Source organism: Acomys minous (assembly GCF_964271855.1).
Source record: "Acomys minous genome assembly, chromosome: 8".
NCBI classification, from domain to species: domain Eukaryota; kingdom Metazoa; phylum Chordata; class Mammalia; order Rodentia; family Muridae; genus Acomys; species Acomys minous.
Window position 1 is genome coordinate 96,413,306 of NC_140489.1, and position 20,456 is coordinate 96,433,761.

The following is a 20,456-nucleotide window of genomic DNA, read 5'->3' on the forward strand; positions in this document are numbered from 1 at the left end:
GTTCTCCTTCTCCATAAGCCTATCTATCTGACTTTTCAAAAGACACGGTTTTCCAGCTAGGCTGCAAAGTACTGAGAAGAGAAGCTTTGTTCACTATATTAATCCCAGTTTTAAAAATCGTGCGAGCCATGCCATAGGTTTAATATATATTCTTTCAGCAGGAAGTTTTATGTTAGAGATGGCAATGGCTTTTCAAGTTGATATTTTTCTTCTCTGACCTTTATTTTATAGCCAGTTCTACCAAATGCCTTGTCATATTTATTTTTGTGTCACTGTAACAACGCTAGTCTGATTCACGTAAAAATAAATTCAGTAGGTTCAGTTTTGGGTGCGGGAAAGTCTACACACATACAGGCCTTCTCCCCTCAGAGCACAGCAAAAGGCATACAAAGGACAGGGCTTGCTGCAGTCTTTCTGCCCTTTAAATGCCTGGCCCTCGTTCATTCATGAAGGTAGAGCCCACCTGTCGTGAGCCCCACATCAGCACATTGTGAAGATGCCCACTCGTGAGCTTGGGGGGACACATGCAAACTACAGCGTTCATTTTTCTTATGCATTGGAAACTTCATAAACTTACATTCTGCCTTTTATTCTTGGAACTTAATGTTCTAAATATTTAGGTTTATATTTAACTTAGAATCAGTATATGAGCACTGTAATTTTTTTAAGATTTATTAAGTGTACAGTGTTTTGCATGCATGTCAGAAGAGGGCACTAGGTATCATTATAGATGGCTGTGAGCCACCATGTGGTTGCCAGGAATTAAACTCAGGACCTCTGAAGAGTGGCTAGTGATCTTAACTATAAGCCACCTCTCCAGCCCCCTACCCTGATTTTTTTTTTTATGACAAAGAAAAGCTTTAGATATGACATATCTAAAGAGATTACAAACATTTAAGGGAGAATCAATGCCAATCCTTAAACTCTTTCTGGAAAAGTAATCAGCAAAGAACACATCTTACATTGTTCTGTAAAGGCAGTAGTGTTGAGATTCCAACACTCGACAATATCCATCATGACTGAAATTAATGTGAAACTTTGCATTTTGGTTGTCAGCGCAGCCTTTAATGGCTGACCCATCTCTCCAGCCTGCATTAATAAAAAAACATAACAAAACATACCATATCAAATGCAGCAGCAAATTAAAAGAATTATATGCTGCAACTATGTGGGAATTACTCCTGAAGTATAAAGATAGCTCAGTATAACATACCACATTAGCAGAATGACGAGATGAAAACTGTAGTCTTCCCAGTTCACATGGAAAAGCATTACAATCTTTGTATTAGGGATTACATTAGTGAGACCACTTGGGCCTTGTCGCCTTTACCATTCACATGGCCCATCTTTTCTTTCTCTTTTAGCTTCTGCTTTTTCAAGTGTGTGTATATAAGTGTATGTGCATGCAAATGGCCATGTATGTGTGTTCCCGTGTGTATGGGTGTGTTTGTGGGATCTCCATGACCATTCTGCACCTTATTGAGACAGGGACTCATGCTGAATTCCAGTGCTTGCTAATAATTCCGCTAGTCCAGCTAAGCAGCTTGCCCAGGAGATTGCAGCTGAGATCCCATTTGCACCTCCCAATACTGGGCTTACAGGCATGTTACTGATGCCTGCCTTTATGTGGCACCTCATGTATTCAGCCATTTCCCCAGGCCCAAATTTCTCTAAACTTTATTTACCAGAAATTTTATGTGTGCCATATATAGAAAGTACTTAAATAAGCCTTAGTATTTTGTTGTGTTTTTAGTTAGAGAAATATCTTAAGAGCAAACAGTTCCTGTATGAAACATTTCCTTGTAATGTATATATTTCTTCAGTTTCACCGGTTTTCTGAAATACAACTAAAATATAAATGAACACTGTTTTTAAAAGGTTAAGACTAGTTTTACTTTCTCATCTATGTTCTTACATATTTCTGAAAATTAGTACTATGAACACATTACTTTTATAGTTAAAATACTTTCTTAAAAACATTAAATGGTGTATGCCTTTAATCCCAGCACTAGGGAGGCAGAGACAGGTGGATCACATGAGTTCAAGCCCAGCCTGGTCTACAGAGTGAGTTCAGGACAGCCAGGGCTACACAGGGAAACCCTGTCTTGGAAAAAAAAAATTTTTTTGAGAAAGTAATTATAGAACTAGACAGTAGAGGGCAACATAATATTGCTGTTTTCATTTTGGATACCCAAAATAAGAATGTGGAGCTATGTCAACAAAGATTATACTCTTACTTTGTAACAATTTTTTCCTTGTTTCTGAGCATGAACTTTGTGTGGTCTCTCAGGGGATAATTCTTTGCCGCTTCCAGTCACAGGTATTTGCCTAATAAGACCCCTAGGTCTGTGTGTCTGTGTCTGTGTGTCTGTATGATATATCTATGTGCCTGTGTGTGTCCCCCACAAAATGTCTAAACCATGTTTCCAACCACTATAAAGGAATCGTGGGAAAACATGCCTCTTTTTTCCTTTAGAATTTAATTGCTTTATTGTTTATTTAAATCATGGCTCATAAAAACCTAGGATCTGAGCTGTGGAAATACAGAAAAGTGATTTTAAAGTACATTTAGGAAAATGTAATGACCTCTGTATCGTGGATGACTGCTTACTGGCATGGCGTTACCTAGCGGCTCCAGCTCTCAGCACCTAGGCCAGCAGAGAGCTTTGAGCATAGCATAACATGGGGATAAGTCTGATGAGAAGTAACAACAGCATTCCTCAAAATCAGTCAACTTGTGTTTATTACAAGAAAAACGAGTGCCAAATACCTCCTCTTAAATAAAGATAAAATATTTTTAAAGCCTCAAATAATAAAAGGTCTTTATGAAAATAAAATATAAACAAGTTTAATCCTTAAATAGAAATAGAGCACATTCCACACAGTGGTAGCTTAGCCTCTGAAATACAGGGTGCACCGACTCCGCGTCTGCCCTCCCTGGCTCCCTCCGTTCCCACCTACCTCTCTAGGGGTCTCTAATGAACTAGTAACCTTGACAAGATGAGAAAAATATTTTTGGTTGAGAGTATTTCTGTGGTAAGTTGCCACAAACTATAAGCTATGTAAATGATAAATGGACAGACAGGAACTACAGAAAAACTAAAATTCACATCCATAAGTCTTACATGAAAATTAGTCAAATAGTTGTACTGTGATATACGAATTATCTTTATTTTTTTCTAGTACTGACAATGGGCCCAGGATCTTGTACATGCTTGGAAAGCACTCTACCACTGAGCTACATTCCAGCCCCTTTTTATTTTTTTAATATAAATTTTATACAAAACTGTAACTACAAGATGATGAAGTTGATTTTCATATGTTTGAAACCTGAGGAAATCATACATTATTACATATACAGTTGCAGATAAGTGTATGTACTTCATAGAGTTTACAGTTAAGACAGTTCTTTCCTTTATTCTACCAAACTATGGCATAAAGGACAGAAGTTATAGTTACTGATTTCCTGAGCCAGAACATAGTGCTTGCAGACTTTGCACACCCAGAACTGATACTCGATGATTGGGCTTCCGGTGGCGATGCATGTTGGCAGTTTTCCTTCTCCGCTATAAAAAGAAGAGAGGAAACAATTAGGCTTTAAAAGGTGTCATTAGTCTAACTAACTAATATACTTTAATGACTGAAGAATGAAAAAAATCCCAAGACAAACTTCAAATAAAATACTTTCATCTCAATTTTTAAAATATAAAACTTTTCTTTAAATGAAAAAACTGAAGCTTTAGTATACCCTTGTAGGATAATAAAATTGGTTTTCATATTATCATAAACTCCTTCAAAATTTAGTGCTTTATTATATCTAAGCTTCTAATCAGTAAACGGCATCTAATTAGGATACACCTACCCTTCAAGAAGGCTGTTGAGCTCAGACTTCCTGTTGTCCTTTGGCGTGTATTTGGTGAAGATCTCCAGAGCCAGATCTTCATACTGCTGCTTCTGCTCCGCACTGAGTGTCTCTAAGGACTCCAGCTTAATAAAAGCTTTTGAGCAGGTACCAAAAGCTCGACTTGCACAAGCACAGAGAGCTAACAGAGAGTAGATCTCCACCGAGGGAATGATGTCTTCATAGTCTCGCAGATGCAGAGCTAGAGAAGGTGAATGAGGCGGTTAGCTTTAGCAAAGAGACGGACAGCATCAAGTGTGGGACAGGATCCGTGGACGCTGCTCTGTTTTAACCTACATGAGCTCTAATAAATGCCAAACCGTGCTGAGGAGCGGGAGCACCAGCTATGGAAGCAGAGCGCACAGCCTCAGGTTCTGAGAAATGCCACTAAAATGACTCGCACAGCCACGCTTACTTCCAGACAGAATGATTTCTATATTGAAACGTAACTTTTGTTCTACTTGATCCAGTAATTTCTGTGCCATTCCAGACAAGGTAAATTAATACTACGTTAGCTGTAATTATCAAGATAATGTATTTCTGCTCACAAAAAAAGAAACAGTGCAGCATGAGGTCCTCTGTTCTCTGTCCCACTGAGATAACAGGACTCTGAGCACAAATGAGCTTCCCACTGTCAGACTATTTACTTTGACAGCTGCTACATCTTATCTGTAATCCTGCAGTAGAGGTGAACTGCAGAATTAGCATCAGATTTGTTATCCATTTGTATGATTTTCCTTTCTAGACCCTGAAATGTAAAAAAAAAATCCTCTGAAGCTATAATTTAACAAAATAAATGTAACAATACATCCATCGAGTCTTATCATTGGAGTTCCACCAGTTGGTTCTTAGGTCAAGTGTTGACAAGAAGTTGAGTGGAACTTTATTTTACAACAGATTCTCATTCCGTCATAATAAACAAGAGCCTCTAATTCCATCTTCGGAGCACAGCAGTTTCACAGGCGCTATTTACTAGGTACATGCTATTTCTTATATTTTATACCGAAGGACAAAGAGAAGTACATGGATCTCTTCACCTACTGGGTGAAGAATCTCAGAAGTGTGTTTTCTTTTAGCCTATGTCTAGAAGTAGCACAGAACTGTGTAAGTTATATCATATTAATTAAAATTAAATGATTTATTATAAAATTAAGATGAAAATGGTTTTCTCTATATAACTGGCAGCCAATTGGAAAACCTTTTTACACTCCTATTACTAATGACAATAAAAAGAATAAACTCCAAAAGAAACATCTGGAACATACTAGGAGTAAACTAAAGCACTTCACAGGGAAAAAAAACAGACACAGTAATGATTTTTTAAAAAAAAAGATGGTTCTGGATGAGAAAGCTCATTATTAACATATTAGTGATCCCATATTGGTAAATTAATGTAGTTCTAATAAAAAATCCAACGAGACTTCATTGAAATTCCCTCATCTTCAAAAAGATTATGAGTTCATCTGAATGGACAAATACAAAAGAACAAGATACCTAGAAATCTTTAGAAAAAAGAAATCATAAAGCTTAAATAGCAAATAAAATATAAGTGGAGGCTGGAGGCATGACTCAGGGTTAAATATGTGAAGCTTTTTCCAGAATTCCTGAGTTCCGTTCCTAGCACCCATTTTAAATGTTCATAGCAAGGGGATTGGCCACATTCTTCTGGTCTCTGTTGGCACCTGCACACAGGTGGCATACAACCACACAGACGCATTAATAATAACAAACATGCTGTTGGTAAGAAGAGGACAGTACTGGCACAGAAGACAGAAATGGAAAATAATAGTCTAGGGAGGAATGAAGAATACGTCTGCCTGAAGCACAGTGGTAGTTATGCTTCTAATTATAGCAGTTACAAGGAGGAGGACTGCAAGTTCTAGGCAAGCCGAGGATATGTAGTGATGCTCTGTCTTAACACACACACACACACACACACAAACACACACACACACACACACACACACACACACACACACACACACACACTGCTAGAATTTCCGACCTGTAAGGGAAAAATACTTTTACAATTTTACTTTTAATATGTGTATATAGGGGCTTACAGGGCGCATGCCTCAGGAGGCCAGAAGAAGGTGTTGGATATCCTAGGGCTGGAGTTAAAGGCATTTGTGAGCTACCTGACATGGGTGCTGGGATCAGAACTCTGGTCCTCATGATGGAGCAGCAAGTGTTCTTACATGCCAAGCCATCTCTCCAGCCCCAAGGATACATTTTAAATAAACAATTTTAAGACACAGCATTGCTCTACTCTATAAAAAGAACCAAGAAAAAAGACTAACGAGGCTGGACAGGACCATCAACTCCCTCCTTATAGCTGGTGACACCAGATTCCACAAGTAAGCCTCCCTTGCAGCAAGGCTCCTAGAGAGAGCATCTCTAGGAGGCAGGTACGCTCATGTCCACTTACATCAACCGAAACTGGAGCTTGAAAAGGCTAAGCTGTGGGGTAAATGTCGACAGTTGCTTGCACTGTAGTTGTGTGTCAGTCAGTCAGTCATATGCTTTGGTTTACAGTGGAAGTCTCAAACTATACTCACTGGAGTTAATAAGTAGGAAAAACGTGTAAGCCCTTAGATGTTGTTAATCCAGAAGAAATCTGCATTTATACTGTATATAAGTAATCTATGAGTGATAGCACATAAAAAACTGTGATGTAGTTGTAATAGATCTGTGTTTAACACTGATGGAAAGACAATCCTAACACACTCCTGAAGAGGAAAACATAAGCTCTGAATTGGAAAAATGTCTCATAGAAAGCTCACCCAAACAGCACTTGCATTAAGCCTGTTGACCTGAGTTGGATCTCCTATATCCTGATGGAAAGAGAGAACAAACTCTCAAAGGTGTCCTCTGACCCCAACACATGGTCCATAGACACATACATACATACACACACACACACACACACACACACACACACACACACACACACACACTCACTCCAAACTCTTAAAGGTGTCCTCTGACCCCAACACATGGTCCATAGACACATACATACACACACACACACACACACACATACACACACTCACTCCAAACTCTTAAAGGTGTCCTCTGACCCCAACACATGGTCCATAGACACATACACAGAGAGAGACAGAGAGACAGAGAGACAGAGAGACAGAGAAACAAAACTAAACAAATAAATGTGATTTTTCTAATTAAAAGAGAAAAGAAAAAATTTACTCAAATGTTCATGATGGTTATCTCTGAGTTACAAAATTATTTTATGCCATTATTTTGTCTTTTTGTACTTTTCTCTTTTGGTTGAAATTACTAAATAAGAATCACTGTATGAAAAAATATAAATACTATATAAATTTGCATGACATGAAAATATCTTTAAGCACTGTTAAGGTACATACAAGCCAGCCTGTTCAAGTTTCCACTGCACTGTGAGAATGTTGAGAGCGCCCGCAGGCACAGGCATAGTCATCTGTACCTCCAGAAGACCGTGGCTGGGCAATTGAGTGCTTGGCTTTGAACAGAAGGCACATGAATATGAATAAAAAATAGGAATTTGTTTATTATCTAAAGTGTATTATCTAATTGTTTATTATTTCTGTGAACTACTGTGTATTATGGTTTTTTAAGTGAAGGGAAACTTCAAAAAGAAGAATGCACAGAACAAACTGTATATTCATAATCTTGACACATATAGGTAAAAGCACAGGGCAAATACTAAAATTAATATAAAGACAAATGAAGAAGCTAGCTCTTCCTACACGTGCACATCTTCAGATGTCCTCCACACATTACGTGACGTGCCCACCTGTCTTCAACGCAGTGTCCACATATCCCTCATAGAGCTGCCGCTGGGCGAGTACAAAGAAATGGTAGGCCTCCGCTCCTCTCCAAGCATTATCAGTGAACCGATTAGTTGTAGAGAGAACTTCCTCTTCTAGCAAGCCAGCCAAAGCAGAAGTGGCCTGTGAGAAAAACCACAGCGCTCTGTCGGCCCACAGACACACATAGCCTCACCCTGTGGCGTAGCAGTGCTAACTCTGTGAAGGTTAGGTCTGAAACTGAGGCGTTGACACAGCTCCGTGAGAGCTCGCCATCTAGCCTGTCCTCACAGATTTATGTTTTTCATTATAACTCGGTTTTCTAAATTGGTAAGATCAAAGTTTAAAATAGAACTGATTAAACTTTAAGTCAATGTGAAATGTATTGAATGTAACAAGATTCAGTTACAGAATAGTAGATTTATATTCTAAGAAAATTTTTTAAGTTCTCTGATTAAAAATGGAAAACTTACTAGGCAAATAAACACTTTAACAAAAAGCAATTAAAGCAACGAACAAGCTAGTCCTAATGAAAAACAGTTCTCCATATTTTCTAAACAGAAACTTCTAAATCTGCATACTTATTCTCAATAAGGCATTACTCTTTGTTAAGCCCCTTAGAAAATAAGCACAGGCCTACAAATGAAAGAGCTTCTCACGGAAGAGAACTTAGGATAGGCTGACACTGTCTGCTACTTGAATTGTCTGAGTGTTCTATGTTACCTCTGAATTCTTCCCTTTAACTTTCCCTCGCTGTGCGTGTTTCATTTGCTCATAATACTGCTCGATGAGCAAGGCTGACAGCACATAGAGCTTCTTCACACGCAAAGGCTTCGTTCTCTTCCTGGCTTCTTCATCTGCAATCTTTAAACATGTCAAACATTTGGGGAGATTCTTCTTCATGTGTATTTGTACAAATAAAATCATTTCCAAAACTAACTGAAATTTGGTTCTTTAAAAGAGGAAGGAGGGTGGTAGGATGGAACATAAATGTAATTATGTTTCAGATTTTAAAGGCCATTGTTTTTTCTTCAGTGTTTAATCATTTGGACAGAAACTAACAATCTTAAAACAATTTTAAAACAACATCTATTTTAAAATAACTAAATCAGAGTGGAGCAAATATTGTGTCATTTAGAAATTTAAGATTAAGTCATTGAGAATTTTTTTTCTTTTTATTAGGTCAAGCAAGAACAGAGGACAACAGAGTGTACAAATGATGTGTATTCAGACTGTATTATGGATATTAAGGAAATATGTTGTTTTAATGTAGGCATGTTACAAGGACTTATAATGCTCTTATCAATAGTGTTTAATTCCAGTTTTTAAAAAACTTGTTCTTGGCAGTCCCAGGAAATTCTTGAATTCTCTATTAGCTTGTGTACTAATCACAGCACTGCGTAGGAACTGGCAACTGCTGGCATCCACAGTCGCCCTCATTAGCAGAGGGCAGCAGTATACGGAGTTGGAGTAAGAAGGGTTTCGTTATGATGGACTCTTGTTTGCAAAGAAAACAGGATCCTTTGAAAAGCTATGAGAAAAGACATGCAGCTAGGTGTTCTAATTCTGCCGTGGGTTCTCTGCTTTGGTGGTGATTGCGTGCATAGAAATGTACTCAAGCGGCTAGTCTAATGTGTAGAAGTGCACCGAGATGCATAGACGCTGGAGCTGGCTAATTTTGGTATGTGATGTTTATTTTATTTGCAGAGTATTTTATAATCAAGTTTAAAGTTAAAAAAAAAAAGGCTGTAACTAGAGCAAGGCAAACCCTCAGCAGGACCGTGCATTACCTTATACATCAGTTTAGCTGCATCAAAAAAGTAACTGGCTTTTCGGTAGAGCTCAATGGCATCGAGAGTCTTGTTCTTCTCCAGTAAGTGGGTCGCATACCTAGCTAAGAGAGATCCAATTTCCTTCATGCTATGACTTTTAGCCAGTTCAACAGCTTTGTTCCACTAGGAAAAAAAATATTCCATCACCCAGTTATTTAAAATAACATATTCTACAATCCCCACAGTAAGGCCTTGAATGTGTAGTAAATGGTAACACTACTTCAAAACAGAGCCAAACCAGTATACATTCTAAAAACTACTGAAATCAGAGCAATCACAAGTTATACAGGCAAACATTTCAAAACAATTGAATCATCTAAGATGGATTTTTTTGGAGGAGTACATTTGAAAATGAAAGTCTCAAAAGTTACAGTTCCATTAATCTTACAGTTCTCTTTTTGCACATATTATAAGACAGAAAAAGAATATGGTTTTTAGTTTTTATCATAAAACAAAGCACAGCTTCATTTAAGAAAATATCCTATCAGATAAAACATTTACAAATTATGTTTATAAGGCAAATAGATCTTAAAAGCACTTCAAAGAAAATGCTTAGGAGAATATACTGATGGCCAACAGATTCTGTAATAATCCTGCATTTAATTTGAGTTAAATGTCAGTTTTTAAAAATACCAAATATGTGTTTCCTATAAAAGAGAAAGGAAATAGATTTGCCAAAGTAAATATTGATCAAGTAGCTCAATTCATTCCCTAGGCAATGAATTGCCATTAACCTGATCCTTTTGGGGAAACAAAACCCAACCCTAACAAAGTGCAGAAAATTATGAAATTACTTCCAGACAAAAAGTGAAAGCATAGGTCTGTTCTGTGTCCCCTGGTTGGCTAAGTTGTGAGCAGGTCACCCATGTGGTAGCACAAGAGGTTAAGTGAAAATGCAATAGTTTCTCCACCCTCCACTTGGTGTAGCCAGGACCGGGCTCCTCCCCTCCAAGCCGCACACTGAGACCACTGCAGTGACCTTCATTTTGCTTTCTCTAAAAAAATCCCTGAAGCGACAAGCAGCCAGACAGCAGCTGGCAGTTCCTTACTTGATTGAGGTGCACGCAGGTGTCCACCGCTGCCTTTGGTTGGCTACACTTCAAGAATGCGCTCACAGCTTGTTCACACATTCCAACTCTCACAAACATCTGGGCTATTTCCTGTAAGCACCAAACATGACTATCAGATTTCAGAGACCCAGGAAATCACTTAGATTTTAATTTAGCAAAACACTACAGAGACACATGAAGGCTAAACTGGTGGGAACACCTGAATACTACATCGGCGGTTACAGACTTGTCTTTCTCACAGGAGCTGGGGCTCCAGTTGGGATGGGTGCCTCAGTGCCTACTTCACAGAACTAGCACTTCACTGGCTCAGACACTGCCTGCCTGCCTGCCTCCGTTAGATCAGCGGCCTAAGGCAGGAGCATTGCTGTAAGTTCAAAACCAGCCTGAGCTACACGATGAGACTGTCTCAGAAAAGAAAGAAAAAGGAGAAAAGAAAGCATGCATCCTGGTGAACAGTGCTGAGAATGATGATGATGGTGACGACAACGACAATGACAACGATGATATGAGATGTACAAAGGAACATGTTATTATGCTCAAGCTCTCAATCTTACTAAGAAATACCCCAAGACTTAGGATAAGGCTCAGTTGGTAGACTGTTGCCTGGCAAGCACAAGCCCTGGGTGTGGTCCCCAGCACCGCACAAACTGGCTTGGTGGTGCATCCCCAGTGCTTGGAGGATAAAGGCAGGAACATCAAAAGTTCAAAGTCATCCCTGGCTACATAGAGAGTTCAAGGCATCCCGGGATACATGAGCAAAACAAATCTAAGAAATGCCTCGTGCTTGCCGGGGGTCCACAACTCTAACCGCAGCTTTACATGAGGTTGAGACAAAGAGGATCACTTGGACCCAGGAGCTGATGCGCTAGACAACAAAGCAAGATCCCTCTCAAAGTCAAACCAGACAGACAGACAGATAAATGCAGGCTGGAGTGGGGGACAGTGTAGTGGTCAAGTGGCAGGTTTGACTCGTAGCATGGCAAAAATCAAAAAGGAAAAAAGAAATGCTGCCTTCATCAGTTTTAGAAGCTAAACCCCAAACAGCTCCTCAGAAGGTAGCTGGAGGCTGGGGCACCCACCACCACCACCACAATCCTTACTGCCATCATTTTGTCTCTTTCAACGTTGCTAATTAGTTTTTTTTCTCCCTACCTATCTCCAAAGACACTGGTGGGGAGAAGGTGCTCAGTAGTTAAAAGCACTGGTTGGAGGAGCTTTAACTCCAGTCCCAGGGACTCTGCCCTCTTCTGGCCTCTGAGAGCATTGCATGCATGTGGGACACAGACGTTACATGCAGGCAAAAACATCTACACATGTAACAAACAATACATTTTTATATACATACATACTTTGTACCCAACTATATTTTGAGACTAATACTATAATTTTCTTATAAAGTAATACATTCTAATTTTTAAAAAAACAAAGCACAGCCAAGAGTGGTGGTGCACGCCTTTAATCCCAGCACTCGGGAGGCAGAGGCAGGTGGATCACTGTGAGTTCGAGGCTAGCCTGGTCTACAAAGTGAGCCCAAGATGGCCAAGGCTATACAGAGAAAACCTGTCTCAAAACAACAAAAGAACAACAACAAAAACAAAAAACAAAAAAAACAAAGCACAAAAGTAGAATTGTTCTACATTTTCTGACCTATACGAAACCTCTCTCAATACTGTAGCCTTGTGTCCCAACCTCTGTGTCCCTGAGCATATGCACTGTGTGTACACTGTGATCACACAGTGTGTGACATGGTCTTCATTTCCCACCCACGCCTGTGCACACCGTTACATGTTATTAAAGCCCTGGAACATGACTTCAGAGCAGTCACCAACCAGAGGCTTAGAAGGAACAGCCAAAGGGAAGGACACATTGCCTTCAGTTTCTTTTAATGTTAAATATGTCACTGTTGGCATAACCTTTTAAACTTAACTAGTAGCAAATTCTGAATGACCTCAGACTCTTCTGAAGCACAGAAGATGGCACAAAGTTTCAGCCATAAGTGCTCCAGTGTCCAGGTAAATCTTGAAAGCAATTTTTTATTTTTTATTAATTTATTTTATATATATGAACGCTCTATCTGCATGTACACCTACATTCCAGAAGAGGACATCAGATTGCATTATTGATGGGTGTGAGCCACCATGTGGTTGCTAGGAACTGAACTCAGAACCTGTGAAAAAGCAGCCAGTGTTCTTAACCAGAGCCATCTCTCTAGCGCCCTAAAAGCAATTTTAATAACTAAAAGAACTACACCAGGCTGTGCTCCAATGCACGGGCTACAGGAGGATGTGCTCCAATGCACAGGCTACAGGAGGATGTGCTCCAATGCACGGGCTACAGGAGGATGTGCTCCAATGCACGGGCTACAGGAGGATGTGCTCCAATGCACGGGCTACAGGAGGATATGCTCCAATGCACGGGCTACCGGAGGCTGTGCTCCAATGCACGGGCTACAGGAGGCTGTGCTCCAATGCACGGGCTACAGGAGGATGTTCTCCAATGCACGGGCTACAGGAGGATGTGCTCCAATGCACGGGCTACAGGAGGATGTGCTCCAATGTACGGGCTACAGGAGGATGTGCTCCAATGCACGGGCTACAGGAGGATGTGCTCCAATGCACGGGCTACCGGAGGCTGTGCTCCAATGCACGGGCTACAGGAGGCTGTGCTCCAATGCACGGGCTACAGGAGGCTGTGCTCCAATGCACGGGCTACAGGAGGCTGTGCTCCAATGCACGGGCTACAGGAGGCTGTGCTCCAATGCACGGGCTACAGGAGGATGTGCTCCAATGCACGGGCTACAGGAGGATGTGCTCCAATGCACGGGCTACAGGAGGATGTGCTCCAATGCACGGGCTACCGGAGGATGTGCTCCAATGCACGGGCTACAGGAGGATGTGCTCCAATGCACGGGCTACAGGAGGATGTGCTCCAATGCACGGGCTACAGGAGGATGTGCTCCAATGCACGGGCTACCGGAGGATGTGCTCCAATGCACGGGCTACCGGAGGATGTGCTCCAATGCACGGGCTACCGGAGGATGTGCTCCAATGCACGGGCTACAGGAGGATGTGCTCCAGTGCACGGGCTACCGGAGGATGTGCTCCAATGCACGGGCTACAGGAGGATGTGCTCCAATGCACGGGCTACAGGAGGATGTGCTCCAATGCACGGTCTACAGGAGGATGTGCTCCAATGCACGGGCTACAGGAGGATGTGCTCCAATGCACGGGCTACAGGAGGCTGTGCTCCAATGCACGGGCTACAGGAGGATGTGCTCCAATGCACGGGCTACAGGAGGATGTGCTCCAATGCACGGGCTACAGGAGGATGTGCTCCAATGCACGGGCTACAGGAGGATGTGCTCCAATGCACGGGCTACAGGAGGATGTGCTCCAATGCACGGGCTACAGGAGGATGTGCTCCAATGCACGGGCTACAGGAGGATGTGCTCCAATGCACGGGCTACAGGAGGATGTGCTCCAATGCATGGGCTACAGGAGGATGTGCTCCAATGCATGGGCTACAGGAGGATGTGCTCCAATGCACGGGCTACCGGAGGCTGTGTTCCAATGCACGGGCTACACCAGGCTGTGCTCCAACGCACGGGCTACAGGAGGCTGTGCTCCAATGCACGGGCTACAGGAGGATGTGCTCCAATGCACGAGCTACAGGAGGATGTGCTCCAATGCACGGGCTACAGGAGGATGTGCTCCAATGCACGGGCTACAGGAGGATGTGCTCCAATGCACGGGCTACAGGAGGATGTGCTCCAATGCACGGGCTACAGGAGGATGTGCTCCAATGCACGGGCTACAGGAGGATGTGCTCCAATGCACGGGCTACAGGAGGATGTGCTCCAATGCACGGGCTACCGGAGGCTGTGTTCCAATGCACGGGCTACACCAGGCTGTGCTCCAATGCACGGGCTACAGGAGGCTGTGCTCCAATGCACGGGCTACAGGAGGATGTGCTCCAATGCATGAGCTACAGGAGGATGTGCTCCAATGCACGGGCTACAGGAGGATGTGCTCCAATGCATGGGCTACAGGAGGATGTGCTCCAATGCACGGGCTACAGGAAGATGTGCTCCAATGCACGGGCTACACCAGGCTGTGCTCCAATGCACGAGCTACAGGAGGATGTGCTCCAATGCACGGGCTACAGGAGGATGTGCTCCAATGCATGGGCTACAGGAGGATGTGCTCCAATGCATGGGCTACACCAGGCTGTGCTCCAATGCACGGGCTACAGGAGGATGTGTTCCAATGCATGAGCTACAGGAGGATGTGCTCCAATGCATAAGCTACAGGAGGATGTGCTCCAATGCACAAGCTACAGGAGGATGTGTTCCAATGGATAAGCTACAGAAAGCTGTGCTCCAATGCATGAGCTACAGGAGGCTGTGCTCCTCTGGAGAAGTACTAAGGATCTCCATGATGTCTCTCTGCAGGTCAAGCATTCTGTAATACTGACACAGTGATTTCAAAATAAAATGAAAGCCTCACCTCATGTCTAAGAAGCTATGAAACTATAGATTAACTTTCAGCTTTCATTGCTACACAGGATATTTCCTGCAGAATATAAGTATTTTATAAAGAACCCACCACCAAAATCTAAGACTCGGAATACCTACTGGAAGCAACTTGTGGTTTTCCGGGAGTGAGTTGGCAAGATTCTCTAGCCCCTCATAATCTTCCAGCATATAATAGCATTCAGCTAGGCGTTCCTGGTTCCGGCCCTTTACATAATACTGTACAGCATTCAGCCTGTGGGGAAATAAAGGATTTCATAATCATTATTGAGTCTCCAGGTAAACAAAAACTTCCACAAAAAATTCTTTAATTAGGATGTATCTGTGTTACTTTATAATTTTCAGTTATACAATATCTTTAAAGCATACCATTTTTTAGAGTCTAAAGAAAATGGAGCATCCTCCACCTGGTTGTTCTTTGAATGCTCTCATATATCATAGAAGTGCTTATATCACTCACATAATCATAGTGATCCCAATGAAAATTTAAGAATAAAGCAAAGCTTTCTGAAAATAATTTATAAAAAACAAGTAAATAAAAAATAATTTCTTAATATGTTCAGAAATAAATCATATATAACATCCTTGGTTGTGATCTCAAAACAGTGGAAGGCTTTCTGAAACTAGGTAAAGATTCGTGTGGCGGATTTCTACCTTGCTTGTCCTCATTTCAAGAATGCCTTGCATCCGGAAAGCAAATGCATCACAGAGCCATTTGAATTTTAGGACTTAGGAGAAGGGCCTTCACTCTCAGCACTATTTCCTGGGGAATACTGTGGGTAACAGTAACTGTAAGCATGCAAAAACGCATCAGGCGTTCTGGTAGCTCACACACCACTTCTGTCGATCAGCAAAGTAGTCTCCAATGGCATTGTGGGCTTGTTCAAGGAGACTGTCATCTGCGTCACCAGATCCAGTTTTCAGGAGTTGCAGTACTCTGAACCAATCCCCCAGTTTCAGCCTCAGACCAATAGCGAGGTCTCTACCAAAAAACAAAAAAGGAAAGAAAAGGTGTTCAATTTATACATTCATTAATCTACTCTACAAAATGTGTCAGTTGCCTGCCCTATGCCAGACACATTTCTAGGTGCTCAGAGTATCTCTTAGCACTCTGGGAACAGCCTGGGGTATAGTTTGAAAGTGTGTCCTCTCAAAACCTCAGCTGAAATGAAATCCCAATTGCGGTAGCATCAAGACATGGTGTGCCTGGGGAAGTGAGCAAGCCCCTTTTGTGAGATGATTAACACCTTCATGAAAATGGTTCCAGAGAAAGCTGATGTCCCTTTACCATGTGAAAAGTCAAGGCACTGTTCTGGAAGCAGACTGGGCTCCTACCAGACATCAAATGTGCTAGCCCCTCAGCTAGCCCCAGGCTCCAGACTGTGAGAAACAACCTTCTGTCCTTCACAAGTTCCCAGAATGAGGCACTTTTGTCACAGCAGTACTAACAAAAAAGACACCAGAGGAAAAAGCTGTCTCTGAAGCAGCTGGCAGTTGGTGTGCACCTTTGATCCCAGTACTTGGGAGGCAGAGGCAGGCAAATATCTGAGTTTGAGGCCAGCCTAATCATAGCATGAGTTCCAGGACAGCCAAGGCTAGACAGAGAAACCCTGTCTATAAAAACTGAAGAAGAAAAAATAGCTATTTTCCTAGATTTCCAACATATTGAGCAAACTATGTAACTCAATCAGGTTTACTTCAAAATAAACATATAGTATAAATGCTTGGTTTTAGATTTGCTCTCAGAGCTTAAGATGTGCTAGAGATCTTCTGGGAGTATAAATACCAATTAATGAAATAGATTGCATGTTTACTGCTGAAATGAAATAAAAATTAAATATAAGTCGTAAGACAATATCTCAATTTAATTTTTATTTCGTGATTCCTGGGAGAAGCAAATTAAATAATAGATCAGTGACTAAAACTCAAATTATGACCTATATCATAATTAATAAAAGTTTCTACAGACCTGGCAACTTTTTTCTTTACCAAATGAACAAAATCTCCACAGTCATGTATTAACACATACGTAAACAGAGCAGGAGCTGGGGCTGGCTCAGTGAGTAAAACACCGGCAGCACAAGCATCAAGACCTGAGCTCAGAGCCTCAGGACCCGAAAGCCTGGCATAGCTGTTGCATCTGTGACCACAGCACTGAGCGCACAGACACAGACCCTGGGGATGTGCTGGCCAGCTAGTCTCATCAAAATTCCCAGCTCCAGGTTAAGTGACCAATCCTGTCTCAATAAGGAGGATGGTAGTGAAAAACACTCTACATTGACCTACAGGCTCCACAAATGCACACATGTGCAAGCACATGCACCCTCATACACACACACACACACACACACACACACACACACACACACACACCTTCTTAAAAATAGCAAAAGCAGAGACAAAAACTGCTCCCAAATTATAAAATATAAATTAATGAGGCATGTGAAATGCCCAGGCTGTATTTCAAAATGAGAACTGCTTTCTAAAAGAAACGGTACAATATATTTAATCTACTTTATATTCTCCATTTGTAAACACTATGAACTGAAAAATACTTGAGGATGGCTGCCTTCTTAACCTACCTTCTGTCCATATCTAGATACATTCGTTCCGCCTCTTCAAACCTGCCAAAGTAGGCAATAACTTCAGCCTGCTTCATTGACTCGCTCTGCAGATTGCCCAGACGCTTCACAAACTTGATGCCTTGGTAGTCCTTGCAGCGCACGAACGCCTGCTGTGCAGTGTACAAGTCCAGCTTCTGCAGCGCAGCTTCAGCCAACAGGCGCCTTCATTTTAAAAAAGAAACAGAAAACCTATTGCACATGACTAATAAACAAGACCTGTAAAGAACTCAGTAAAACATAGTAAAATCTCTGATGAATTCTGATAAAAATGATTGTTTTAGCACATGCAAACATTTGTCATATAGTATGCTTATGCTGAGGGTTGCTGTATGAAGTTTCTGTATTTTAAGAAGAAAAGCTAAAAGAGATGCCTGTAACCATGAGGAGGCTAGTGTGGGAACAAGGGGGGCAGAGTTGCGATTCTAAAAGCATACACCTGACTTTGGGGGATATTGGGGTTCTTTAAAATACCAAAGTCGGGGGTGTGGATTGTCCTCTATGAACTGAGATGCATCTTCAATCCCAACCTTCTCAATCAGTGCTCGACTATCTCGCAGGGACCGGATCTCAAAGTTCATTATATAATCCTTGCTAGGGTGTTCCGGGTTCTGAAAGTGAAGATGAAACAGGGAATTCAAAAGGATGCCTGCACAGTATATTTCTTTCCTACAATTAAAACAGCAAATGAAACAAACTAGTATCATACTGTGAGCAAAACAAAGAGAACTTCCCAGGTTAGGTCTGAAGAGTTACCTGGAAATCATACAAACGGGGTCTCCCTTGGGCAAAGGCTTCCTACACAGAGGGGCACACAAAGGCAGAAAGGGTCCCTGTATTCTCACTCAGCTCCATTTTCCCCCAGGTGCAATTCTTTTCTCCACAGCCCTACCCAGCTCTGACTAGAGCAGAAAAGCCACATTCGGCCACTTCCACTCCCTCATCCTTTCACCCCCCCCACCACCACCACCATCAACACCACCAACAACACCAACACCAACACCAACACCAACACTGGAGAATGGCACTGTGGCGTCACTGTTATTGAGAAAGAAAGGTGAAAGAAGGAAGAGTCACTATCACTACTTTGCTACCCTAACTCAGCATGCTTACCAAAACAATAGGACAATGCAATGGCTGTCTCTCAGGAGAGAGCCAAATCGCCAAAGAAACAAGCAGGTACAATCAACAGAGCAATGCTCTACACATCCCATGCAATGAGAAAAAGAATCTCCCATGTCAATTAGATCCCACATGAAAAGCAGTAACAATTATTCTTCCTAACTCAGGAAATGCTATTGTTTGTGATGTTTTTTTAAAAAATGACCTAAGAATCTAGAATTCCTCATTTTTTTTTCATTTTTTAAATAAAATGTGGAAAAGCATTTTGTAGAGTGATGCTTTTTGAATACATGACTTCTGTCCATTCACCTCACCACTGAGCCTGTCTTCCCACATCTCAGTGACAGCTGTGGGAACAGATTCTATGACACTCAAGGCAATGTTAATGATTAAAACTGCTGCACGGTGCAATTTGTACTAGTTTTTTTTTTTACTTTGTTTTCAGTATTTTTCTATACTGGTTTAATTCTATATAAAACAATATAGTCATTATTTTAAAAAAAATAAACAGATATGCCAGGTGTGGTGGTGCACACCATTAAGCCCAGCACTCAGAGGCAGAGGCAGGCGGATCGCTATGAGTTCCATGCCAGCCTGGTCTACAAAGTGAGTCCAGGACAGCCAAGGCTACACAGAGAAACCCTGTCTCGAAAAATAAATAAAATAAATAAAATAAACTGGCATATACTGCCTGAAAATCATCAATACAGCCACCCTTGCTAGATGATGGGTACTCCAGAAGCTGACAATCAAAGCATCAACACGCCCAGACAGGCATGGCACATCGGTCACCTGGGATAGACTATCCACCTCTGACTGTTCCTAAAAGGCCACTGGAAAAAAACACACCTTCTATAGAGTTCCCAACACCTAAGACTTGAACAGAACAAAGACAACTGAAGAAAAGATGCTTTTCTTACACATACAAGGAAAATGGGGAAAGGGCTACTCTCTGATGTTACTGTATGTAAGTGAAAGGCAAGAAAGAAGCTCACTGTTTCACAGATCAGGGGCCTTAAACACAGGCAAGATCTCTCTCTTTACCGTGAAGAAGTGCTACCCATAGAGACAAGCCCAACAGTCAAACGTGGTAACACTCAGTGCAACGCGTTTAAACTCCATTGCTGAAATTGCCTCCAGCTGCTAAACTTCACCACCTCCCTGCTTCTACCTCACATGCCCAGACTGATTAGAAAGCCTCGGTGTCCCCTCCTTCATGGGCAGCCAGACTTTCAAAGATCAGCCCCTCCCTTTGGGAGCAAAGCATAAGCAAGCAACAGCAGGCTGCACGGAGACCCAGCTGACGTTCCGGTCTATATAATAGAGGTTGGTGGTGTTACGTACCTTCAGTATCTCATCCAAAAGAACAGATTTAATTTCTAAATCCTCAAAGTTGCAAATATATCCAGAGGTCTGAATGGGTTCCTTTAAATATAAAAAGGAATGTTATGTCTCACCATACAAAACATCCTCCCTCAAGGAATCCTGATTTTAAACAGTGTCCTCAAAACTTTCAATCAAGCAAAAACCAGAATAGCATATACCCATCACCTTAATGGTTCCCGTGCCACTA

The 20,456-nt window shown here is 41.7% G+C and overlaps 1 protein-coding gene across 4 annotated transcripts in view; it reads right to left on the bottom strand.

The window, feature by feature from the left end:
* Window positions 1-2,725: 2,725 nt before the first annotated feature.
* The window catches only part of WDR35 (WD repeat domain 35), a 57,175-nt gene continuing 39,444 nt past the window's right edge, over window positions 2,726-20,456 (bottom strand). For all 4 annotated transcript variants that reach the window (XM_084791719.1, XM_084791718.1, XM_084791716.1 and 1 more), the window contains 11 exons: window positions 20,228-20,308; window positions 18,236-18,372; window positions 17,723-17,926; window positions 15,976-16,122; window positions 15,243-15,375; window positions 10,589-10,699; window positions 9,498-9,662; window positions 8,431-8,571; window positions 7,695-7,851; window positions 3,863-4,103; window positions 2,726-3,566 (listed from right to left, as the gene is read on the bottom strand). In XM_084791719.1, the coding sequence (XP_084647845.1) occupies window positions 3,416-3,566; window positions 3,863-4,103; window positions 7,695-7,851; window positions 8,431-8,571; window positions 9,498-9,662; window positions 10,589-10,699; window positions 15,243-15,375; window positions 15,976-16,122; window positions 17,723-17,926; window positions 18,236-18,372; window positions 20,228-20,308 (1,668 nt within the window). In that variant the 3' untranslated portion in view covers window positions 2,726-3,415. The remainder of the gene's footprint in view (window positions 3,567-3,862; window positions 4,104-7,694; window positions 7,852-8,430; window positions 8,572-9,497; window positions 9,663-10,588; window positions 10,700-15,242; window positions 15,376-15,975; window positions 16,123-17,722; window positions 17,927-18,235; window positions 18,373-20,227; window positions 20,309-20,456) is intronic.